The 26,942-nt window shown below is 36.5% G+C and overlaps 1 protein-coding gene across 1 annotated transcript in view; it reads left to right on the forward strand.

Annotated features, from left to right (window-relative positions):
* Nucleotides 1-25,622, forward strand: part of LOC144450906 (uncharacterized) — a 40,224-nt gene extending 14,602 nt beyond the window's left edge. The window contains exons 3-5 of the mRNA XM_078141666.1: nt 5,587-5,691; nt 23,449-23,544; nt 25,140-25,622. Coding sequence (XP_077997792.1) covers nt 5,587-5,691; nt 23,449-23,544; nt 25,140-25,252 — 314 coding nt within the window. The 3' untranslated portion in view covers nt 25,253-25,622. The remainder of the gene's footprint in view (nt 1-5,586; nt 5,692-23,448; nt 23,545-25,139) is intronic.
* Nucleotides 25,623-26,942: the final 1,320 nt, after the last annotated feature.

The raw sequence follows: 26,942 nt of genomic DNA on the forward strand, positions 1-26,942 counted from the left end.
AAATGAAATAGTAAAGACATTGTATGAATTTATCTTGGCACATTCTCCAGCAAGATAGCTTGCACGAAACGTTCTTACGTTTAATCAATATTCAAATTAGTGCAGTAAAACCGTAACGACAGTTTTCAACTCTAATTGTCGACTACGTGCAAATAACCAATTAATGATAAAGAGATAAGTGATAAGAATGACACATGTAATCACAAGTCTAGTGGTAAAGATTCTGTATTCCAACCCTATAGTTTCATCTACTTGTCTCCTCTCCGTTTAATAGACATTTACATAGACAAAAATTAGTCGCTCAACTACAGCTTACTACTATTTGTACTATATATCAAAAAGGATGTACTTAGTCCAGTGTGGTCAGACTTTGATAGATTTCTATACCTGATACAAGGGAAACCCTGGGAGTTACAAAGGAAGGAATCTGGTTAGACTTTGATAGATTTCTATACCTTATACAAGGGAAACCCTGGGAGTTACAAAGGTGGGAATCTGGTCAGACTTTCATAGATTTGTATACCTTATACAAGGGAAACCCTGGGAGTTACAAAGGTGGGAATCTGGTCAGACCTTGATAGATTTCTATACCTTATACAAGGGAAACCCTGGGGGAATGTGGTCAGACTTTGATAGATTTCTATACCTTATACAAGGGAAACCCTGGGAGTTACAAAGGTGGGAATCTGGTCAGACTTTCATAGATTTGTATACCTTATACAAGGGAAACCCTGGGAGTTACAAATGTGGGAATCTGGTCAGACTTTGATAGATTTCTATACCTTGTACAAGGGAAACCCTGGGAGTTACAAAGGGGGGTATCTGGTCAGACCTTGATATATTTCTATACCTTATACAAGGGAACCCCTGGGAGTTACAAAGGTGGGAATCTGGTCAGACCTTGATAGATTTCTATACCTTCCTTATACAAGGGAACCCCTGGGAGTTACAAAGGTGGATATCTGGTCAGACTTTGATAGATTTCTATACCTTGTACAAGGGAAACCCTGGGAGTTACAAAGGGGGGTATCTGGTCAGACCTTGATATATTTCTATACCTTATACAAGGGAACCCCTGGGAGTTACAAAGGTGGGAATCTGGTCAGACCTTGATAGATTTCTATACCTTCCTTATACAAGGGAACCCCTGGGAGTTACAAAGGTGGATATCTGGTCAGACTTTGATAGATTTCTATACCTTGTACAAGGGAAACCCTGGGAGTTACAAAGGGGGGTATCTGGTCAGACCTTGATATATTTCTATACCTTATACAAGGGAACCCCTGGGAGTTACAAAGGTGGGAATCTGGTCAGACCTTGATAGATTTCTATACCTTCCTTATACAAGGGAACCCCTGGGAGTTACAAAGGTGGATATCTGGTCAGACTTGAATAGATTTCTATATCGTATACGTTAATTTTGATGAGAAATGCTTGTCAATAAACAAAATCTATCACAAGTTAAAACTGAACAGTCTAACGTCACATCATTGCAAAGCAGACTTGTTATTTATTTAATACTAAATGCTCGTGATGTTGCAAATTTTGACCAGCGAATTTCAAAAGAAACGAAGGGAGAACACATTCGCAAGTGAGTGAAATTTTAAAAGCAGACTATGGAGAAAATATGCTTTTTCAGAAAGAATCATGAGGAGACTTTGTGTGGAATATAACATGAAAACCAGTGGTAGGAGTACCGTCTGTGACAGCTAGATGCTGCTATTCAGGGTGCCATTGCATTGAAGAGGTGAGTGAGGAATGATATGTCATACTTCATATACACGCATAATAAGGTTGTGATTTATAGACATGGTTATTTATCTCGCCAGTGAACGTGTGTATTAATGAACGAGCAGCCAGACCACACAGTTATGGCTTTGGCATTTCCTCAAATTTATTGTTAACTGACAGTTGAAATTCACCTCATGCTAAGTACACACACCAGCACATTGCTGGCATGCTATACATGTTTAACTTGAGTCTAACGTTCAGAGGACCCTGAGATCGAGAGCAGACCCTAGATACATTTCATTAGCTACAATGCTATTCGACTATATGCAAATTTTTCAGCCCATCCATGGAGTGCACGCGGCTGATAATGAACGACCTAATTTCTACTGCACATGCACTGGCTATATATATATCATTGTATATAGAAACATAGGGCAGATCAGTGCATGGTCAGACCATACTGTAAAAACAAGGTAAAATTGGTTTATATTTTGATATTTTATGCACATCACTGCGACTGTCATTGTGAAATCTTATTACTTATTACTGATAAGTTTGAAGAAAAGTCAAAGTCATAAGTGTGTGGTCTGGCCGGTCCTTCTCTAAAACACACGTTCACTCCAGGCATGGTGAGATAAATATTAAACAACATGTATAAATGATGTATAAAAGATATTATTCGTCACTCACCTCTTCAATGGCACCCTGAACATCTAGCTGTCTGTCAGAGATGGTACTTCTACCACCTGTTTTCTTGTTATATTCCGCACAAAGTCTCCTCATGCTTTTTTCTGAAAAACTTGTATTTTCTCCATAGTCTGCTATCAAAATTTCTGCCACTTACGATCAACGAATGTGTTCTCTCTTCATTTACTATGAGGTGTTCGACAATATTAATCTATGCTTCTAGTGAAGCCATTCTTTTCAAATTCATGGGTCAAGATTTGAAACATCACAAGCATTTATATCAAATAAAATAAATAAGATAAATAAATAAATAAATAAAAATGAAACTCCGGTTTTGATTCATCATTTTTAGCACAACTGAACTGATAAGGTTCAGTAGTGCTAAAGGCATGGCAATATGTGTGTGTAAACAACATAAAGTAAAAAAATGCTGGACCGATTGCTTTGATATTTGGTGGTCATGTTACTTCAGGTGTCTTGTTGGGAAATTGTTCAAATGAAAATGATTGCATAAGAGATGTGCAATTTGGGTAAAAAATGTGATTTTTGGTCAAAAAACTCCAAAACTGTTGGGCAGATTGGCATGATATCTGGTGGGAACATTCTTAGGGGTGAGTAAATATAGATCTCATCAGTAATATGCAAATTAGGTATAAAACGTGAATTTTGGTCAAATATTTCTCAATTTGGTCAATGAGACTGAAACTTGGTGAGATGTTTCTCGAAGTGTTTATTCTGCAGATTTTCTTGAAAATATTTTGACACAATTGGCCCTACCAACCATGACTACGCCCTTAGCAACAACTAAATGGCAGTATACTTTGACCAAATAACAACATCATCTGGTAGGCAAGTGAGTAAACATTCAAAAAATGTATGTAAATTTGCCTGGCAACAAGACCAAGCCCATAGCAACAGCCAACTAATAACATATATTGCAAATATAACAGGAATCGATAGACAAATGAATAAACATTCAAAAAGTGTATGCAAATGTGCCTAGCAAGAAGACCACTCCCATGCCAACAGCCAAATTATCATGTATATTGCAAAGATAATGTCAGGAATTCTTAGACAAATGAACAAAAACATTTTAAAATGTACGCAAATATGTCTAGCATCATGACCACGCCCATAACAACAGCCAAATGATCGTGTATATTGCAAAGATAGCAACATGGTTGAATAGGCAACTGGATAGTCATTCAGCAAATGACCACCTATAGTAAGCATGGACCAGCATGTAGATAAACATTTTTAAAAGACTGTACAGTTGTGCTACAATGCCATTGGTGTTATTTTTCCTTATTTATTCCCTCAGCAGACTTTGAAATGCCTCTTCGCATTTTTCTCACATCAGTCCCTCAGTGGACTATCAAACGTGTTTTACACCATTTCAAATGTGCGGCATCAACATGTGCACTAACATTCCATGGGCTGGAAAAAACAGGTGGATGATCTGGTGTGGTTACAGTTGCTGGCTGGGTTGAAGTGGTCATTGTGATTGTGGCTCGGGTGACGACAAATAATAGACTGTCTGGACCTGCTGTGTCGATATTTAAGTGGCTGTGGTCTTCCGGGCTGCAGAGATGTAGTTTTTCTTTGGTAGTGATGCATATGAGTACTATGACACTTACAGGGTCTTCGAATACCCTACTTTTACCTTTATGTACTCTATGAATAACATTTGGTGTAATATTTTCGCTGCGTGATTTGGTTTTGAGTTATACATTTATTTCTCTTGACAGTATATTCAACTAAATCAAACAAGAACAAGATACTAGACTGCATTTTATAGTATTCAATGTCATTCTGTCCAACAATTAGGGGACTGAACTAGTACATTCCAATACAAAACTTTTTCAATAGCATGTGCATCAACATTTGTAAAAAAAATCAACTACAACACATCAAGGAAATAGTACACTATTGAACAGAAATCAAAGACTCAGTTGGACAGCTGATCATGTAACAACAGTTACAAGTTATGGCAATAATTTTCTTTTTAAGTGTATTAGAGAGGTTTTTGTCTTCAGATAAAAAATAGGAGCCTCCAAGTCCAGTGTCCTCAAAAATAGAGAAATAGTTTTAAAATAATGACAAAATATTTTCAACCGATGTGAATATTTAAAGACATGTTGCTATCAATTAAAATGATTATATGCGTACTTCAAAAAAATTTGAGCTAAAGGACAGTGACATGTTTGATAGAGCATTTTTTTTAAAGGAAAACAGTTCTCAAATATCTCAGTATGTACGAAAGGGACAGAAACAGTAAAACACGTTGTTTTAATTTTTGCAAAGAGAATGTTGTAAGAGAATGTCTTGGTAGACATTGTTTTACAGGCAGGGTACTTGGGATGGTAATATGATCAGTATGTATGAGTGCGTGTATGGAATATTTGATCAGAGGGGTCAGGAGTACAACACTACCCAGATCAGTCAGCTCCTCATGGAATTTTTACCAGCTATCTCTTGTACTTAAAATTTAAATTGCAGAAGCATGGATTGTAAACTGCTACTTATTGCTACTTACACGGAACAAGTTAGTTGTGAACCAGTGACATGTAGGTATAGTTATGAACTGCACATTACAAAATTGAATAAACCGAGAAAAATAAGTTGCATTCCTTCTGCATATGGAAAAAATAATTGGATGCAGGACTGACAATAGAAAAAAAATTTGCTGTCACAGTTATGGGTAAAAAATTTGCTGCCATACTCACTTCCTCCGCACCCCCCCCCCCCAGAAATCAAATGGTTCTCCCTTAAGTAGAGTTTGCAATGTTGTGTTCACAAGACAGTTCTACATGAAATTGTGGGATTCATACTTGTAAAACACTACTCATATGAACGATTTGACTTATTCCAGTTGTGGTTATACCATATGCCAGTTTTTACTAACGAAATGTATATATTTTCCAGTACAACTTTAAAAAATGACACCTAATATCAATTGACTGCACTGGTAGTCCAATGAGTCAGTTTAGGAAGTGACAATACTTCGACATTGAAAAAGATCATCTTAAAAATCATGGACGACCGTAAAGAATAAACATCCATCATATTCCTTTTGACTTTTGTAGGTTTTTAAAAAGTTATTTTTTACTCAAAAAAGTAAAAAACTGTGATGTGCCATTTTAAACATTTCTCATCTTTTCAACACAGCTGTTTGTTCACTTGCCTGTATGAATGGAGGAAGGTGTGTCAGTGTACATGGTTTCTCCAAATGTATCTGTCCTAGTAATTATCATGGTCACCGTTGTCAAAAAGGTAAGTTACCATGCTATCAAAAGAAAGGGTTAAGAAGATGGAACAGTTTTGTTGGCATGGTTACAGTTACAATTCTGAATACAAAATTGTAAACAAACTTACTATAGGAAAAAATAGTAAAACTCTAACAACACAAAATAAATTGCATGTATGTCCCATCATAGCTGAATAGACTTGTATAGACTTTTTTTAAATTTCAATATTTTCCTTAAAATATGAACACATTTAATAGGTTAATATTCAGACATGTCACTGGAGGGAAATTCCTTTTTCACCGCAACTAAATCTCGTGTTCAACTAAATCTTACGGTGGCCCACAGGTGACAGACGAAAACTAAATTTGTGCTATAAATAATTGATTTTTGAGGGCAAAATATTTAATAAAAGGATAACACTTTTATTTCATATGACAAAACATTAATTTCTTGGGTCAATATAGAAATATCAAAGCAAAAAACTACAATTTCTGTGACAAATAAATTCTTTTTAAGGAGCAGAAAATTAATTTGCGAAACGAAAATTTTTATTCGTGTGGCCAAAACTTTATTTTCGAGTGATAACATTTAAGTTGCGGGATAAAATGTTTAATTGTTGGTGCAATGTTTGAAACATTAGAACCGTTTTTTCTAAAGTTTTCTAACAAGACTTAAAATACCTCATTGCAAACTATTAATCCTCAGAGCAGTACACCAAGTTTTCATGAAAATATACATACAGTGAGTTTAAAAGGACTTTACAGTGAGTTTAAATATAGTCTGTGTTTTCGGCGAAGGAGAGCTTGCCATCGAGAATTGACCCAAGGTATTTGAAACTAGTAACAACTTCAACAGAGTCTCCATTCATTGATACAGGTTTAAATTGGTCAGTTACTTTATGTGCTACAACTAATTATTTTATTTTTGAAACATTCATTTCTAAAAAGCTGTCTTTACACCAATTCTTTAAAATATTCAGCTAAAGAGCTTCATCAAGTAACAGACCAAATTGATGTCAAAAATTAGATTTTCACTTTCCATGGGGATAATAGACTCCAACTTTTGAAAAGACAATTAATATATTAGCGCCTTAAAAAGCTAAAATTGTGTTACAATACACATCAATGACGCTATTGTATATTTTCTCCGTTTAGTCGCCTGGTGGCGCTGTTCACGCTGCAAACTATAGCATCTTTTCTTGATTCTATTTATTGCTAAAATGAATACTTTGAAACCGACAGTTTTCGATGTTTAGCCAAGTAAGCTTGTTCTTCAATATATCATGAATTACTTCAGAGATGCCTCTTACATATAATGAAATCAAAAGATTCTGTAAACAAAATCCCTTGGAAAAAAGGAAGTTAGTTTCACCAAGATCTATAATTGAGATTCACCCATTGTTTTTATGTATTCATATCATTACTACTTTGCCCACATTAACACACTACCAAAACTTTAAAAAGTACTTATAAGACGAAATGTCATTTACAATGTACTGATAACTGGTTTTATTTATGGACATTGAAAAAAAACACTTTTAAATTGCTATGGATTCACTTGGCATTTTGACTTCTAAATCAAAACACGGGGGTGATTATTATGTTTGCGCGATTGTCATGTTGCAGGAACCCGTGCCATCAGATTTATTATACCCACATGTATGTCCCTCATCTCAAATGCCAAATGTTTACAAGATCTTTGTGGAACTTTAAAGCGTCCTCTTAATCATTGTGTTGGGTAATGTCACGGCTATTCATCACATAAGGCTACGGTTAGAATTTACGGCAGGGAGGAGGGGGGGGGGAGAAAATATTTTGGTCAAAAGAATTTCGTAGCCCCCCCCCCCAATAATTTTCGTAACCCCGACACATTTTAATATGTATAATTATAACCCCCCCACTTCCGTACAACTATATGGTACAATGCATTAAAATAAAAGTGACAATAGACTTCAGCGTCCATACATTAGAGACACGGACAGACAGCCAGCCAGCCAGCCAGCCAGACAGACAGACAGACAGACAGACAGACAGACAGACACACACACACACATACATACATACATACATACATACATACAGACAGACAGACAGACAGACAGACAGACACAGACAGACAGAGATAGAGACAGACAGACAGACAGACAGACAGACAGACAGACAGACAGACAGACAGAGGAAGGGGGAGGGGGAGAAGAGAGATTAAGGCATACACAAACACATTATTTCGTATAGTAATCACCCATCTTATCACTGACTGTAGGCTTTTGAATTCATTGTGGCAAAGCTGCAAGAAATGTTCAAATGTACTCGGTAAAAGACCACTCCCGATGTGTACTTTGGTTCAAATCATGAGCTAAACATTTCGTGCCCCTCCCCTTTCAAGCGATCAGAATTTCCATGTCCCTCCACCTTAAAACCTCCAATTTGTTGCCCCCCCCCCCCATTTGTCCTCAGACCCCCTGCCATAAATTCAGAACTAAAATACTCTTTGTAATCTCTCGATAACAGGCCTCAATTCTGTAATTATGTCATGAAGTCACATATCTATGAACATTTGGGTCATCCCAAACCAAAGCACTATATTACAGCCACAGTACCATTCTCAGTACCTAGATCAGCGTCGGAATGTATAGGGCAGAGGTACATTCTTCGTTTTTAGTCTGTCTGTTTTTTGAGGTGTTGTGTGCATTCAGGGTCCAACTCTCATGATATATATTCTACAACTATTCCACAGGACACTGTCATTTTCAATATAACTTTTAATTCTTGAGAATGCGATTGGTCCATTTTCCCCCATTGGTCCAGGACTATCTGATTAAAATCTGATGTGGTGAAAGCAGCTAAATGCTTTATTTATCTCTATTTCCATAGTTTTTGTCGCTTGTTTTTCTTCTGAGTGATCGCCGCCTGCGTGGGAAACATCACAAAACGATGGAAATAGAGGTAAATAAAGCATTTAGCTGCTTTTACCATATCAGTTTTTAATGAGATTGGGTCCAGGAATACTAGTATTGATGGGAATGGTGTTTCCGTCCTTTATTATCTTTAAAAAAAACACATTTATACACTGGAAACAATTGATGTGTTTACCAGTTGACATGATCAGATATAGTGCTGGTCGCGAAGTTGAAATAGCCGCCAAGAGTGTGCCGAGGATTGTGGGATAAATAATCAATTTCCGTCATGCAGTCCAACTTCCGTCAAGCAAAAAGAAAGTTTTGTCCTCGCATATTAATGTTTCGTCCCCAAACATTAATGTTGCATCCTGTGTTAAGTAAATCTCGTCGATTAGAAAAAGAGGTTGTATGGTGACAAATGTTGTTTCTGCAGTCAGAGTATAAGATTGTAATGGACTTAAATTCATATTACGGCTTGACATTTAAATACTTTTTCCACAAATTTAGAGTTTTTTCACGAAAACTTGGTGTACTGATCTAAGGATTAACAGTTTGCAATGAGGTATTTTAAGTCTTGTTAGAAAACTTTAGAAAAAACGGTTCTAATGTTTCAAACATTGCACCAACAATTAAACATTTTATCCTGCAACTTAAATGTTATCACTCGAAAATAAAGTTTTGGCCACACGAATAAAAATTTTCATTTCGCAAATTAATTTTCTGCTCCGTAAAAAGAATTTATTTGTCACAGAAATTGTAGTTTTTTGCTTTGATGTTTCTATATTGACCCAAGAAATTAATGTTTTGTCATATGAAATAAAAGTGTTATCCTTTTATTAAATATTTTGCCCTCAAAAATCAATTATTTATAGCACAAATTTAGTTTTCGTCTGTCACCTGTGGGCCGCCGTAAAATCTCGTGTTCAAATAAAACTGTTTAAATGTTGTGCGCACAATTTTTGGCGAGAGAAAGTGATAAAAGGAAATCGAAAAGGTCAAAGGTTAAATATTCCTGACGAAACTGAACGTATTTGTTAGTGCCACTGAACTGATAAGGTTCAGTAGTGCCACAGACATGGCAAAGTGTCTGTCTGTCTGTCTGTGTGGATGTGTGTGTGTGTGTGCGTGTGCACTTAGTCTTTTACTTAATCATTGAATAGACATTCTAACCTATTCTCTAAGCCTCATAGTAGCCTTTAGTAATTAGTAATATTCTGTTGTGTTCAATGACTATTTTGACTTGAAAATGATAAGAAACCTTTAATGGAACGATACCATTTTTTCTAATTATGTGAATTACTTATCAACTCGTCGTGGATATTACTCACAATAACAATACTAAACTGTCAGGATTTAATTTGTCATAACAATTTATATCAATTATCTAATACATATAACACAGGTTGTTAGATGTCATAGTTATATAACACAGGTGGGTAGATTTCATAGTTATATAACACAGGTGGGTAGATGTCATAGTTATATAACACAGGTGGGTAGATGTCATAGTTATATGACACAGGTGGGTAGATGTCATAGTTATATTACACAGGTGGGTAGATTTCATAGTTATATAACACAGGTGGGTAGATTTCATAGTTATATAACACAGGTGGGTAGATTTCATAGTTATATAACACAGGTGGGTAGATTTCATAGTTATATAACACAGGTTGTTAGATGTCATAGTTATATGACACAGGTGGGTAGATTTCATAGTTATATAACACAGGTGGGTAGATTTCATAGTTACAGTATGTGACACAGGTGGGTAGATTTCATAGTTATATGACACAGGTGGGTAGATTTCATAGTTACAGTACATGTCACAGGTGGGTAGATTTCATAGTTATATGACACAGGTGGGTGGATTTCATAGTTACAGTACATGTCACAGGTGGGTAGATTTCATAGTTACATGACACAGGTGGGTAGATTTCATAGTTACAGTATGTGACACAGGTGGGTAGATTTCATAGTTATATGACACAGGTGGGTAGATTTCATAGTTACAGTACATGTCACAGGTGGGTAGATTTCATAGTTATATGACACAGGTGGGTGGATTTCATAGTTACAGTATGTGACACAGGTGGGTAGATTTCATAGTTATATGACACAGGTGGGTAGATTTCATAGTTATATGACACAGGTGGGTAGATTTCATAGTTATATAACACAGGTTGTTAGATGTCATAGTTACAGTATGTGACACAGGTGGGTAGATTTCATAGTTATATGACACAGGTGGGTAGATGTCATAGTTATATGACACAGGTGGGTAGATTTCATAGTTGTATGACACAGGTGGGTAGATTTCATAGTTATATAACACAGGTTGTTAGATGTCATAGTTATATAACACAGGTTGTTAGATGTCATAGTTATATGACACAGGTGGGTAGATTTCATAGTTACAGTATGTGACACAGGTTGTTAGATGTCATAGTTATATGACACAGGTGGGTAGATTTCATAGTTATATAACACAGGTGGGTAGATTTCATAGTTATATAACACAGGTTGTTAGATGTCATAGTTATATAACACAGGTGGGTAGATTTCATAGTTGTATGACACTGTGTTAGATGTCATAGTTATATAACACAGGTGGGTAGATTTCATAGTTATATAACACAGGTTGTTAGATGTCATAGTTACAGTATGTGACACAGGTGGGTAGATTTCATAGTTATATGACACAGGTGGGTAGATGTCATAGTTATATGACACAGGTGGGTAGATTTCATAGTTGTATGACACAGGTGGGTAGATTTCATAGTTATATAACACAGGTTGTTAGATGTCATAGTTATATAACACAGGTTGTTAGATGTCATAGTTATATGACACAGGTGGGTAGATTTCATAGTTACAGTATGTGACACAGGTGGGTAGATTTCATAGTTATATGACACAGGTGGGTAGATTTCATAGTTACAGTACATGTCACAGGTGGGTAGATTTCATAGTTATATGACACAGGTGGGTGGATTTCATAGTTACAGTACATGTCACAGGTGGGTAGATTTCATAGTTACATGACACAGGTGGGTAGATTTCATAGTTACAGTATGTGACACAGGTGGGTAGATTTCATAGTTATATGACACAGGTGGGTAGATTTCATAGTTACAGTACATGTCACAGGTGGGTAGATTTCATAGTTATATGACACAGGTGGGTGGATTTCATAGTTACAGTATGTGACACAGGTGGGTAGATTTCATAGTTATATGACACAGGTGGGTAGATTTCATAGTTATATGACACAGGTGGGTAGATTTCATAGTTATATAACACAGGTTGTTAGATGTCATAGTTACAGTATGTGACACAGGTGGGTAGATTTCATAGTTATATGACACAGGTAGGTGGATTTCATAGTTACAGTATGTGACACAGGTGGGTAGATTTCATAGTTATATGACAAAGTGGGTAGATTTCATAGTTACAGTATGTGACACAGGTGGGTAGATTTCATAGTTATATAACACAGGTTGTTAGATGTCATAGTTATATAACACAGGTTGTTAGATGTCATAGTTATATAACACAGGTGGGTAGATTTCATAGTTATATAACACAGGTTGTTAGATGTCATAGTTATATAACACAGGTTGTTAGATTTCATAGTTATATAACACAGGTTGTTAGATGTCATAGTTATATAACACAGGTGGGTAGATTTCATAGTTATATAACACAGGTTGTTAGATGTCATAGTTATATAACACAGGTTGTTAGATTTCATAGTTATATAACACAGGTTGTTAGATGTCATAGTTATATAACACAGGTTGTTAGATGTCATAGTTATATGACACAGGTGGGTAGTTTTCATAGTTACAGTATGTGACACAGGTGGGTAGATTTCATAGTTATATGACACAGGTGGGTAGATTTCATAGTTATATAACACAGGTGGGTAGATGTCATAGTTATATGACACAGGTGGGTAGATTTCATAGTTACAGTACGTGACACAGGTGGGTAGATTTCATAGTTATATGACACAGGTGGGTAGATTTCATAGTTATATAACACAGGTTGTTAGATGTCATAGTTATATAACACAGGTGGGTAGATGTCATAGTTATATGACACAGGTGGGTAGATTTCATAGTTACAGTACGTGACACAGGTGGGTAGATTTCATAGTTATATGACACAGGTGGGTAGATTTCATAGTTACAGTATGTGACACAGGTGGGTAGATTTCATAGTTATATGACACAGGTGGGTAGATTTCATAGTTACAGTATATAACACAGGTTGTTAGATGTCATAGTTATATGACACAGGTGGGTAGATTTCATAGTTATATAACACAGTGTGTTAGATTTCATAGTTATATGACACAGGTGGGTAGATTTCATAGTTGTATGACACAGGTGGGTAGATTTCATAGTTATATAACACAGGTTGTTAGATGTCATAGTTATATAACACAGGTTGTTAGATGTCATAGTTATATAACACAGGTGGGTAGATGTCATAGTTATATGACACAGGTGGGTAGATTTCATAGTTGTATGACACAGGTGGGTAGATTTCATAGTTGTATGACACAGGTGGGTAGATTTCATAGTTATATAACACAGGTTGTTAGATGTCATAGTTATATAACACAGTGTGTTAGATGTCATAGTTATATGACACAGGTGGGTAGATGTCATAGTTATATGACACAGGTGGGTAGATTTCATAGTTGTATGACACAGGTGGGTAGATTTCATAGTTATATAACACAGGTGGGTAGATTTCATAGTTATATAACACAGGTGGGTAGATGTCATAGTTATATGACACAGGTGGGTAGATGTCATAGTTATATGACACAGGTGGGTAGATTTCATAGTTATATGACACAGGTGGGTAGATTTCATAGTTGTATGACACAGGTGGGTAGATTTCATAGTTATATAACACAGGTGGGTAGATTTCATAGTTGTATAACACAGGTGGGTAGATTTCATAGTTATATAACACAGGTGGGTAGATTTCATAGTTATATAACAGGTGGGTAGATGTCATAGTTATATGACACAGGTGGGTAGATGTCATAGTTATATAACACAGGTGGGTAGATTTCATAGTTATATAACACAGGTGGGTAGATTTCATAGTTGTATGACACAGGTCGTTAGATGTCATAGTTGTATGACACAGGTGGGTAGATTTCATAGTTATATGACAAAGTGGGTAGATTTCATAGTTACAGTACATGTCACAGGTGGGTAGATTTCATAGTTACAGTAGTTGACACAGGTGGGTAGATTTCATAGTTACAGTATATGACACAGGTGGGTAGATTTCATAGTTACAGTAGATGACACAGGTGAGTAGATTTCATAGTTACAGTATATGACACAGGTGGGTAGATTTCATAGTTACAGTACATGTCACAGGTGAGTAGATTTCATACTTGTATGACACAGGTGGGTGGATTTCATAGTTACAGTAGATGACACAGGTGGGTAGATTTCATAGTTACGGTATGTGACACAAGTAGGTAGATTTCATAGTTACAGTATATGACACAGGTGGGTAGATTTCATAGTTATATGACACAGGTGGGTAGATTTCATAGTTACAGTAGATGACACAGGTGGGTAGATTTCATAGTTACAGTAGATCACACAGGTGGGTAGATTTCATAGTTATATGACACAGGTGGGTGGATTTCATAGTTACAGTACATGTCACAGGTGAGTAGATTTCATAGATACAGTACATGTCACAGGTGGGTAGATTTCATAGTTATATGACACAGGTGGGTGGATTTCATAGTTACAGTATATGACACAGGTGGGTAGATTTCATAGTTATATGACACAGGTGGGTGGATTTCATAGTTACAGTATATGACACAGGTGGGTAGATTTCATAGTTATATGACACAGGTGGGTGGATTTCATAGTTACAGTATATGACACAGGTGGGTGGATTTCATAGTTACAGTACATGTCACAGGTGGGTAGATTTCATAGTTATATGACACAAGTGGGTAGATTTCATAGTTACAGTATATGACACAGGTGGGTAGATTTCATAGTTATATGACACAGGTGGGTAGATGTCATAGTTATATGACACAGGTGGGTAGATTTCATAGTTACAGTACGTGACACAGGTGGGTAGATTTCATAGTTATATGACACAGGTGGGTAGATTTCATAGTTACAGTATGTGACACAGGTTGTTAGATGTCATAGTTATATGACACAGGTGGGTAGATTTCATAGTTATATAACACAGTGTGTTAGATTTCATAGTTATATGACACAGGTGGGTAGATTTCATAGTTGTATGACACAGGTGGGTAGATTTCATAGTTATATAACACAGGTTGTTAGATGTCATAGTTATATAACACAGTGTGTTAGATGTCATAGTTATATAACACAGGTGGGTAGATTTCATAGTTATATAACACAGGTGGGTAGATTTCATAGTTATATGACACAGGTTGTTAGATGTCATAGTTATATGACACAGGTGGGTAGATTTCATAGTTACAGTATGTGACACAGGTGGGTAGATTTCATAGTTATATGACACAGGTGGGTAGATTTCATAGTTACAGTATGTGACACAGGTGGGTAGATTTCATAGTTATATGACACAGGTGGGTAGATTTCATAGTTGTATGACACAGGTGGGTAGATTTCATAGTTATATAACACAGGTGGGTAGATTTCATAGTTGTATAACACAGGTGGGTGGATTTCATAGTTACAGTACATGTCACAGGTGGGTAGATTTCATAGTTACAGTAGTTGACACAGGTGGGTAGATTTCATAGTTATATGACAAAGTGGGTAGATTTCATAGTTACAGTATATGACACAGGTTGTTAGATTTCATAGTTATATGACACAGGTGGGTAGATTTCATAGTTGTATGACACAGGTGGGTAGATTTCATAGTTATATAACACAGGTTGTTAGATGTCATAGTTATATAACACAGTGTGTTAGATGTCATAGTTATATAACACAGGTGGGTAGATTTGATAGTTGTATGACACAGGTGGGTAGATTTCATAGTTATATAACACAGGTTGTTAGATGTCATAGTTATATGACACAGGTTGTTAGATGTCATAGTTATATGACACAGGTGGGTAGATTTCATAGTTATATAACACAGGTGGGTAGATTTCATAGTTACAGTATGTGACACAGGTGGGTAGATTTCATAGTTATATGACACAGGTGGGTAGATTTCATAGTTACAGTATGTGACACAGGTGGGTAGATTTCATAGTTATATGACACAGGTGGGTAGATTTCATAGTTATATAACACAGGTGGGTAGATGTCATAGTTATATGACACAGGTTGTTAGATGTCATAGTTATATAACACAGGTGGGTAGATGTCATAGTTATATGACACAGGTGGGTAGATTTCATAGTTATATGACACAGGTGGGTAGATTTCATAGTTGTATGACACAGGTGGGTAGATTTCATAGTTATATAACACAGGTGGGTAGATTTCATAGTTGTATAACACAGGTGGGTAGATTTCATAGTTATATAACACAGGTGGGTAGATTTCATAGTTATATAACACAGGTGGGTAGATGTCATAGTTATATGACACAGGTGGGTAGATGTCATAGTTATATAACACAGGTGGGTAGATTTCATAGTTATATAACACAGGTGGGTAGATTTCATAGTTGTATGACACAGGTCGTTAGATGTCATAGTTGTATGACACAGGTGGGTAGATTTCATAGTTATATGACAAAGTGGGTAGATTTCATAGTTATATGACACAGGTGGGTAGATTTCATAGTTGTATGACACAGGTGGGTAGATTTCATAGTTATATAACACAGGTGGGTAGATTTCATAGTTGTATAACACAGGTGGGTGGATTTCATAGTTACAGTACATGTCACAGGTGGGTAGATTTCATAGTTACAGTAGTTGACACAGGTGGGTAGATTTCATAGTTATATGACAAAGTGGGTAGATTTCATAGTTACAGTATATGACACAGGTTGTTAGATTTCATAGTTATATGACACAGGTGGGTAGATTTCATAGTTGTATGACACAGGTGGGTAGATTTCATAGTTATATAACACAGGTTGTTAGATGTCATAGTTATATAACACAGTGTGTTAGATGTCATAGTTATATAACACAGGTGGGTAGATTTGATAGTTGTATGACACAGGTGGGTAGATTTCATAGTTATATAACACAGGTTGTTAGATGTCATAGTTATATGACACAGGTTGTTAGATGTCATAGTTATATGACACAGGTGGGTAGATTTCATAGTTATATAACACAGGTGGGTAGATTTCATAGTTACAGTATGTGACACAGGTGGGTAGATTTCATAGTTATATGACACAGGTGGGTAGATTTCATAGTTACAGTATGTGACACAGGTGGGTAGATTTCATAGTTATATGACACAGGTGGGTAGATTTCATAGTTATATAACACAGGTGGGTAGATGTCATAGTTATATGACACAGGTTGTTAGATGTCATAGTTATATAACACAGGTGGGTAGATGTCATAGTTATATGACACAGGTGGGTAGATTTCATAGTTATATGACACAGGTGGGTAGATTTCATAGTTGTATGACACAGGTGGGTAGATTTCATAGTTATATAACACAGGTGGGTAGATTTCATAGTTGTATAACACAGGTGGGTAGATTTCATAGTTATATAACACAGGTGGGTAGATTTCATAGTTATATAACACAGGTGGGTAGATGTCATAGTTATATGACACAGGTGGGTAGATGTCATAGTTATATAACACAGGTGGGTAGATTTCATAGTTATATAACACAGGTGGGTAGATTTCATAGTTGTATGACACAGGTCGTTAGATGTCATAGTTGTATGACACAGGTGGGTAGATTTCATAGTTATATGACAAAGTGGGTAGATTTCATAGTTACAGTACATGTCACAGGTGGGTAGATTTCATAGTTACAGTAGTTGACACAGGTGGGTAGATTTCATAGTTACAGTATATGACACAGGTGGGTAGATTTCATAGTTACAGTAGATGACACAGGTGAGTAGATTTCATAGTTACAGTATATGACACAGGTGGGTAGATTTCATAGTTACAGTACATGTCACAGGTGAGTAGATTTCATACTTGTATGACACAGGTGGGTGGATTTCATAGTTACAGTACATGTCACAGGTGAGTAGATTTCATAGATACAGTACATGTCACAGGTGGGTAGATTTCATAGTTATATGACACAGGTGGGTGGATTTCATAGTTACAGTATATGACACAGGTGGGTAGATTTCATAGTTATATGACACAGGTGGGTGGATTTCATAGTTACAGTATATGACACAGGTGGGTAGATTTCATAGTTATATGACACAGGTGGGTGGATTTCATAGTTACAGTATATGACACAGGTGGGTGGATTTCATAGTTACAGTACATGTCACAGGTGGGTAGATTTCATAGTTATATGACACAAGTGGGTAGATTTCATAGTTACAGTATATGACACAGGTGGGTAGATTTCATAGTTATATGACACAGGTGGGTGGATTTCATAGTTACAGTACATGTCACAGGTGGGTAGATTTCATAGTTACAGTAGTTGACACAGGTGGGTAGATTTCATAGTTATATGACAAAGTGGGTAGATTTCATAGTTACAGTACATGTCACAGGTGGGTAGATTTCATAGTTACAGTAGTTGACACAGGTGGGTAGATTTCATAGTTACAGTATATGACACAGGTGGGTAGATTTCATAGTTACAGTAGATGACACAGGTGAGTAGATTTCATAGTTACAGTATATGACACAGGTGGGTAGATTTCATAGTTACAGTACATGTCACAGGTGAGTAGATTTCATACTTGTATGACACAGGTGGGTGGATTTCATAGTTACAGTAGATGACACAGGTGGGTAGATTTCATAGTTACGGTATGTGACACAAGTAGGTAGATTTCATAGTTACAGTATATGACACAGGTGGGTAGATTTCATAGTTATATGACACAGGTGGGTAGATTTCATAGTTACAGTAGATGACACAGGTGGGTAGATTTCATAGTTACAGTAGATGACACAGGTGGGTAGATTTCATAGTTACAGTAGATGACACAGGTGGGTAGATTTCATAGTTATATGACACAGGTGGGTGGATTTCATAGTTACAGTACATGTCACAGGTGAGTAGATTTCATAGATACAGTACATGTCACAGGTGGGTAGATTTCATAGTTATATGACACAGGTGGGTGGATTTCATAGTTACAGTATATGACACAGGTGGGTAGATTTCATAGTTATATGACACAGGTGGGTGGATTTCATAGTTACAGTATATGACACAGGTGGGTAGATTTCATAGTTATATGACACAGGTGGGTGGATTTCATAGTTACAGTATATGACACAGGTGGGTGGATTTCATAGTTACAGTACATGTCACAGGTGGGTAGATTTCATAGTTATATGACACAAGTGGGTAGATTTCATAGTTACAGTATATGACACAGGTGGGTAGATTTCATAGTTATATGACACAGGTGGGTGGATTTCATAGTTACAGTACATGTCACAGGTGGGTAGATTTCATAGTTACAGTATATGACACAGGTGGGTAGATTTCATAGTTGTATGACACAAGTGGGTAGATTTCATAATTACAGTATATGACACAGGTGGGTAGATTTCATAGTTACAGTAGTTGACACGGGTGGGTAGATTTCATAGTTACAGTATGTGACACAGGTGGGTAGATTTCATAGTTACAGTATATGACACAGGTGGGTAGATTTCATAGTTACAGTAGATGACACAGGTGGGTAGATTTCATAGTTACAGTATATGACACAGGTGGGTAGATTTCATAGTTACAGTAGTTGACACAGGTGGGTAGATTTCATAGTTACAGTATGTGACACAGGTGGGTAGATTTCAAAGTTACAGTATATGACACAGGTGGGTAGATTTCATAGTTACAGTAGATGACACAGGTGGGTAGATTTCATAGTTACAGTAGATGACATAGGTGGGTAGATTTCATAGTTACAGTAGATGACACAGGTGGGTAGATTTCATAGTTACAGTAGATGACACAGGTGGGTAGATTTCATAGTTACAGTAGATGACACAGGTGGGTAGATTTCATAGTTATATGACACAGGTGGGTAGATTTCATAGTTACATGACACAGGTGGGTAGATTTCATAGTTACAGTATATGACACAGGTGGGTAGATTTCATAGTTACAGTAGTTGACACAGGCGGGTAGATTTCATAGTTACAGTATGTGACACAGGTGGGTAGATTTCATAGTTACAGTATATGACACAGGTGGGTAGATTTCATAGTTACAGTAGATGACACAGGTGGGTAGATTTCATAGTTACAGTATATGACACAGGTGGGTAGATTTCATAGTTACAGTAGTTGACACAGGTGGGTAGATTTCATAGTTACAGTATGTGACACAGGTGGGTAGATTTCAAAGTTACAGTATATGACACAGGTGGGTAGATTTCATAGTTACAGTAGATGACACAGGTGGGTAGATTTCATAGTTACAGTAGATGACACAGGTGGGTAGATTTCATAGTTACAGTAGATGACACAGGTGGGTAGATTTCATAGTTACAGTAGATGACACAGGTGGGTAGATTTCATAGTTACAGTAGATGACACAGGTGGGTAGATTTCATAGTTATATGACACAGGTGGGTAGATTTCATAGTTACATGACACAGGTGGGTAGATTTCATAGTTACAGTATATGACACAGGTGGGTAGATTTCATAGTTACAGTACATGTCACGGGTGAGTAGATTTCATAGTTACAGTATATGACACAGGTGGGTAGATTTCATAGTTACAGTATATGACACAGGTGGGTAGATTTCATAGTTATATGACACAGGTGGGTAGATTTCATAGTTACAGTACATGTCACAGGTGAGTAGATTTCATAGTTACAGTACATGTCACAGGTGGGTAGATTTCATAGTTACAGTATATGACACAGGTGGGTAGATTTCATAGTTACAGTATATGACACAGGTGGGTAGATTTCATAGTTATATGACACAGGTGGGTAGATTTCATAGTTACAGTACATGTCACAGGTGAGTAGATTTCATAGTTACAGTATATGACACAGGTGAGTAGATTTCATAGTTACAGTATATGACACAGGTGGGTAGATTTCATAGTTATATGACACAGGTGGGTAGATTTCATAGTTACAGTACATGTCACAGGTGAGTAGATTTCATAGTTACAGTATATGACACAGGTGGGTAGATTTCATAGTTACAGTATATGACACAGGTGGGTAGATTTCATAGTTATATGACACAGGTGGGTAGATTTCATAGTTACAGTACATGTCACAGGTGAGTAGATTTCATAGTTACAGTATATGACACAGGTGAGTAGATTTCATAGTTACAGTATATGACACAGGTGGTTAGATTTCATAGTTACAGTATATGACACAGGTGGGTAGATTTCATAGTTACAGTATATGACACAGGTGGGTAGATTTCATAGTTATATGACACAGGTGGGTAGATTTCATAGTTACAGTACATGTCACAGGTGAGTAGATTTCATAGTTACAGTATATGACACAGGTGAGTAGATTTCATAGTTACAGTATATGACACAGGTGGGTAGATTTCATAGTTACAGTATATGACACAGGTGGGTAGATTTCATAGTTATATGACACAGGTGGGTAGATTTCATAGTTACAGTATATGACACAGGTGGGTAGATTTCATAGTTACAGTACATGTCACAGGTGAGTAGATTTCATAGTTACAGTATATGACACAGGTGGGTAGATTTCATAGTTACAGTATATGACACAGGTGGATAGATTTCATAGTTACAGTATATGACACAGGTGGGTAGATTTCATAGTTACAGTATATGACACAGGTGGGTAGATTTCATAGTTACAGTATATGACACAAGTGGGTAGACTTGGGGAACTGATGCAATTTATTGATTACATGTGTAACTTTAATTAATTTAGATAAGTGATAAGTGTAACTAATTCATTATTTCCTGAAGCACCTTTAACAGCTTGGCGCCGTGATACCAATCTTAGCGATATGGTCATTCATACCGAACAATATGAATTGGAAGTTAATGCTGGTTCATTTCCATGCAATCGAACTCGATGTGGTACATGTTGTTTCATTACTAATACTAATAATGTTATTTGGCCCTAAGAACATTGTGACTATTACAAGTAGATCTGCTTGTCTAATGAAATGTATTGAGACTAATTGCAGTACATGCCAGAAATGTGGGTCTTTTTGTACATATGTTCGACTGTACGTCGTTTTGGTGATCGCTTTGTAGAACATCTCTGTCATGCCAGACAAAAGAATCATAACTATATTATCCCATATCTATGCATTTTATTACCAACGATCATAGTGTATCAGATTTGTCTCTTTCAGGAATTTGTAAGGTTTCTGGTGATGAGGATCGATTGAGGTTGAAGGAGGAGGAAATCATTTTCCATTTCAGAGTGCTGGAATCCCATGGAATTAATAGATTATTTACACCATTCCCTAATATATATCTATGCTTAGTCTATCTTTCAGGCATGTTCTATCGGGTTCTTTTTGGTGCGCGTGACATTATGATCTGATTCCATGTATGTAACCGTTGATAAAAATTTGCATGGTTCTCACTCTATTCCATAACATTTATATATATAGATTAGATAGTGACCTACTATATGTCATGCCTTCATATCCTTGATAAAGAATTTTGATTCGAAACGTTGGATTGCATTTATTGATTCGAACTGTATCACTTGTTCCTTATGCACTTATCTGTGTGTGTGTATGTAAACAACTTAAAGTCAAAAACCACTGGACTGATTGCTATGATATTTGATGGGTGTATTACCTTGGGTGTCTAGTTCGGAAATTGTCCAAACCAAAATGATCTTCCCACAGGTGTGTGACTTTGGTAAAAAAATGTGATTTTTCAAAAAATTTATTAGCTCCAAAACTACTCTGCAGATCAAACATTCTTAGAGGTGATTTTACTAAGAAATTGTTCATGACAGGATGATTCCATCGGTGATATGCAAATTAGGTTTAAACATGTGTCTTTTTTGTCAAAAATATATAGCTCCAAAACTACTGAGCAGATTAGGCGGAAATTTAATGGGGATGCATCTGGGGATGTGTGGATGAACGTAACGTGCAATATGCAAATTAGGTCTACAAATCTCAATTTTGGTAAAAAACTTATATCTTGAAACTGCATGGTGAATGGGTTGAAACTTGGTAGGGATGTTTCTGGAATATTATTCTGCAGTTATTGTTGAAAACATTTCGACACAATTGCCCTAGCAACCATGACCATGCCCTTAGCAACAGTGAAAAGACGATGCATATTACAGAGTTAACAACAGGGATGGGTTGGTAAGTGACTAAAGATTCAAAAAATGTATGCAAATATGCCTAGCAACAGGACCACGCCCATAGCAACAGCTAAATGATGGTTATATTGCAAAGATGACAAGTGGGAAGGGTAGGTGAGTAAATAAAGATTCCAAAAATGAATGCAAATATCCCTAGCAACAAGGCTATGTCCATAGCAACAGCCAAAATGCAGTTGTGCTACATCACTATTGGCATTATTTTTTGTTATTATTGTAAAAAAATGAAAGTAAACAACATCTTTTGGCGGACTAGTTCGAATGGATGCTAGTTTGTAAATGTGATCTGTTCATCATCCTCTGTAAGTTCACATCTTTGTGTCATCAAACAATATTCCCTATTACACCATGATGATAAATCCTATCTAAAATCGTTTTGTTGTTTGTCTTGTAGCCGTCTGCCCTCAAGGTTGTAAGAACGGTGGTAGCTGCATATATCCAGGATTCTGCGCCTGTGCACCTGGATGGAGTGGTGGAGCATGTCATCAAGGTAAACATTATTTATCAAAGCCTTTGTACACCGTTACCCGAATATCGATATTACTGTATTGATGTATGGTATGACTCTGTGTGTAGAGGCTTAACTGTTGTTATCTAAAGGATGCCTAGAGACTGGACACAAATTTCAGCGGAAGGGATGGGGCATGTATTTTGGGGAGGGTACCTGTTTTCAGCAATGATATTGTTGATCAGATATTCCAATGACAGAGGAAGAGAGTGTCAGTTATTTTTGTGCAAGGTCATAAAACGTTGGAACAAAAGGCGCAAAGTCAGAATATGAATAGTTACGTAAACATTCTCTTGAAGGGATGGTATGGCATCAGATGATGAGGGGGTTAGAGTCAGAGAAATTATAATTATCAATGTCCCCAGGCTTTTAAGTACCCCACCAAGCAAGCATTTATGATTTTCAAATACCCATTCCAATGATTCCCACAAAACACGAAAAAATTACATACAACAGATATTTATTGGTGTAAATGTTTAACTTTAAATACACAACTGAACTAATAAAGCTCAGTAGTACTATAGGCATGGCAAAGTGTATGTCCGTTCATCTGTCTGTCTGTGTGTAAACAACTAAAAGTCAATAGTTGCAGTACCGATTGCCATGATATTTGGTGGGTGTATTACCTTTGGTGTCCAGTTGGGAAATTGTACAAATCAAAATGATCTTTGTGTGACCACCGGTGTGTGATTCGGTTCCAAAAATGTTATTTTTGGTCAAAAAACTTTGGTCAAGAAATATTAAGCATATAATGATCTCATCAGTGATATGCAAATTAAGTGAAAAATGTGAATTTTAGTCAAAACATATATCTCAAAAAGTACTTGGTCAATGAAACTGAAACTTGGTGTGATGTTTCTAGAAGTGTTATCCTGCAGATTTTCTTCAAAAACGTTTTGGCACAATTGGTCCAAGCAACCTTGACCACACCCATAGCAACAGTCAAACTGTTGGTATTTGACAACGATAACAGGGATTCGTAGACAAGTGAACAAACATTCAAAAAATGTATGCAAAATATACCTAGCAACAAGACACGCCCATAGCAACAGCCAAATGATCACAGATATTGCAAAGATAACAACAGGGATTAATAGACAAGTGAATAAACATTCAAAAAATGTATGTAAATGTGCCTAGCAACAAGATCACTCCCATAGCAACAACCAAATGATCAAATATATTGTAAAGATAACGGAGATTTATAGACAAATGAATAAAGTTTCAAAAAATGTATGCAAACATATCTGGCAACATGACCATGTCCATAGCAACAGCCAAATGATCAGGTATATTGCAAAGATAACAATGGGGCTGGATAGGCAACTGGATCGTCATTCAGCAAATGAACACCAATACCTAGCATGGATCTGCATATGATTTTTGCGGAAAACTGTACAGTTGTGCTACAATGCCATTGGGGCTATTTTTAAACAATCTTTAGGTTGACACTCTTTGAGTGGAACTTGTGATGTCACCATTGGATTGTAAATCTTAATTAAGAAACATACATGCATTGTCAAATTATTTGTCAAATCTGGAGTAAAGCTACAAGTTCTACATGTTCTTAATTTCAGCCGTGTGTAGCAGTCCATGTATGAATGGGGGAAGATGTAGAGGGTATGATCTATGCAAATGTTCTTCTCGGTATCATGGAAATAGATGTCAATGGAGGAGAAAGAAGTACTAAACATTTTTAAGTGTTTCGTTTCAGAAATTCAAATCTCATTTTTACTTGACATTATATACGTGTGACACCCATAGAAATAACATTAACAGGAAGTGAGATAAAACTTGTGGTAAAACTTCCGGCTTATGATAATTTTACGAGCAGCACGTGTGTAGTGAGATTCACAATAGATGTTTAAAACTCAATGTTTGTTACCTTAGTAACAATGACCACAATTTTGCAAGATTGTTTTATTGTGCAAAATTATGCTATATCGATATATTTTTGTTTCTTGTTTATCGTTTATTGATGGATCTTTATTAGCCCCCGCTGGACATAGTCTGGGACGGGAGCTTATAGATTGGGTGCCATCCATCTGTGTGTACATGCATGTGTCCGTCAATGCTTGCATCTGGAGCCATTTCTTGGACATTCATTCTTTCAAACTTGTTAAATTGATACTGAACTATGACTTACATATGCACGTCAATTTGTTTTGGGATATGATGCAATTTAGCCAACTTGGAGCCATTTTTGGGTCAGAAAACATAAACTTCAAAATTACTAGGCAGTTTGGCCTGAAATTTGGTGGGAATGTTGTTAGAAGTGTTATTCTACAGATTTTTCACAAAACATTTTGGGCCTAGGAATGATGACCACGCCCATAGCAACAACCAAATGGCAGTGTGTTCTGGTCAAATAATAGACAAGTAAGTAAATATTCAAAAAATGTATGCAAATATCCTTAGCAACCATGACCACACTCATAGCAACAGCCAAACGGTGGTGTTTTTTACAAAGATAAACAACAGAGATTTTTAGACAAGTGAATAAACATTTTTTTTTAAATTTATGCAAATGAACCTAGCAACAAGACCACGCCCATAGCAACATGCATATCGCAAAGATAACAACACTTTTTAATAGGCATTTGAATAAACATTCAAGAAATGTATTTAAGTGTGCTTAGCAAAAGGACCACGCCCATAGCAACAACCCAATGATCCAGTATATTGGAAAGTTAAAAATATGTATTAATAGACAATTGAATAAACATTCAAAAAATGTATGTAAATGTGCCTAACAACAAGACTACACCCATAGTAACAGCCAAATAATCACTCATATGGAGTCATGGGTGAATGGTTGGCGTGACCGGCTTGGAATCTACAGGTTGCAGGTTCGAGCCCTGTCGCTGCCTGCTGTTTGTTTCTGAGTGGCTAAAGTCCTTGGGCAAGATTTGAACCACGACTGTGCTTCAGTCAACCCAGCTGTATAATTGGGGACCTGGTAGGATGTAGGTTGCAATGTGAAGGCTTTAATCCTATGCGCTGAAATGGCTGCAATGGATTGTATGCTCCCCAGGGAGTTGAGGAAGACTAAAGGGCCGTTGTGCCGTTCTGATCTGAGCCAGGGGTAATAATTGTAAAGCGCTTTGAGCACGGTGTGGGAAAGCGCTATATAAGAACCCAACATTATCATTATATTGGAAAGACAACAACAGGGATTAGTAGACAAATAAATAAACATTCAGAAAAAATTAAGGAAATATTCAGTCAATTATACCTTTGTCCTATAATGCCTTTGAGACTATATTTCATACAATCTTATACATTACACTACCATGACTGGTGACAATCTTATACATCACACTACCATGACTGCATGGTGACAATCTTATACATCACACTACCATGACTGGTGACAATTT

This window comes from Glandiceps talaboti, chromosome 20 (genome assembly GCF_964340395.1).
Source record: "Glandiceps talaboti chromosome 20, keGlaTala1.1, whole genome shotgun sequence".
Classification (NCBI taxonomy): Eukaryota; Metazoa; Hemichordata; class Enteropneusta; family Spengelidae; genus Glandiceps; species Glandiceps talaboti.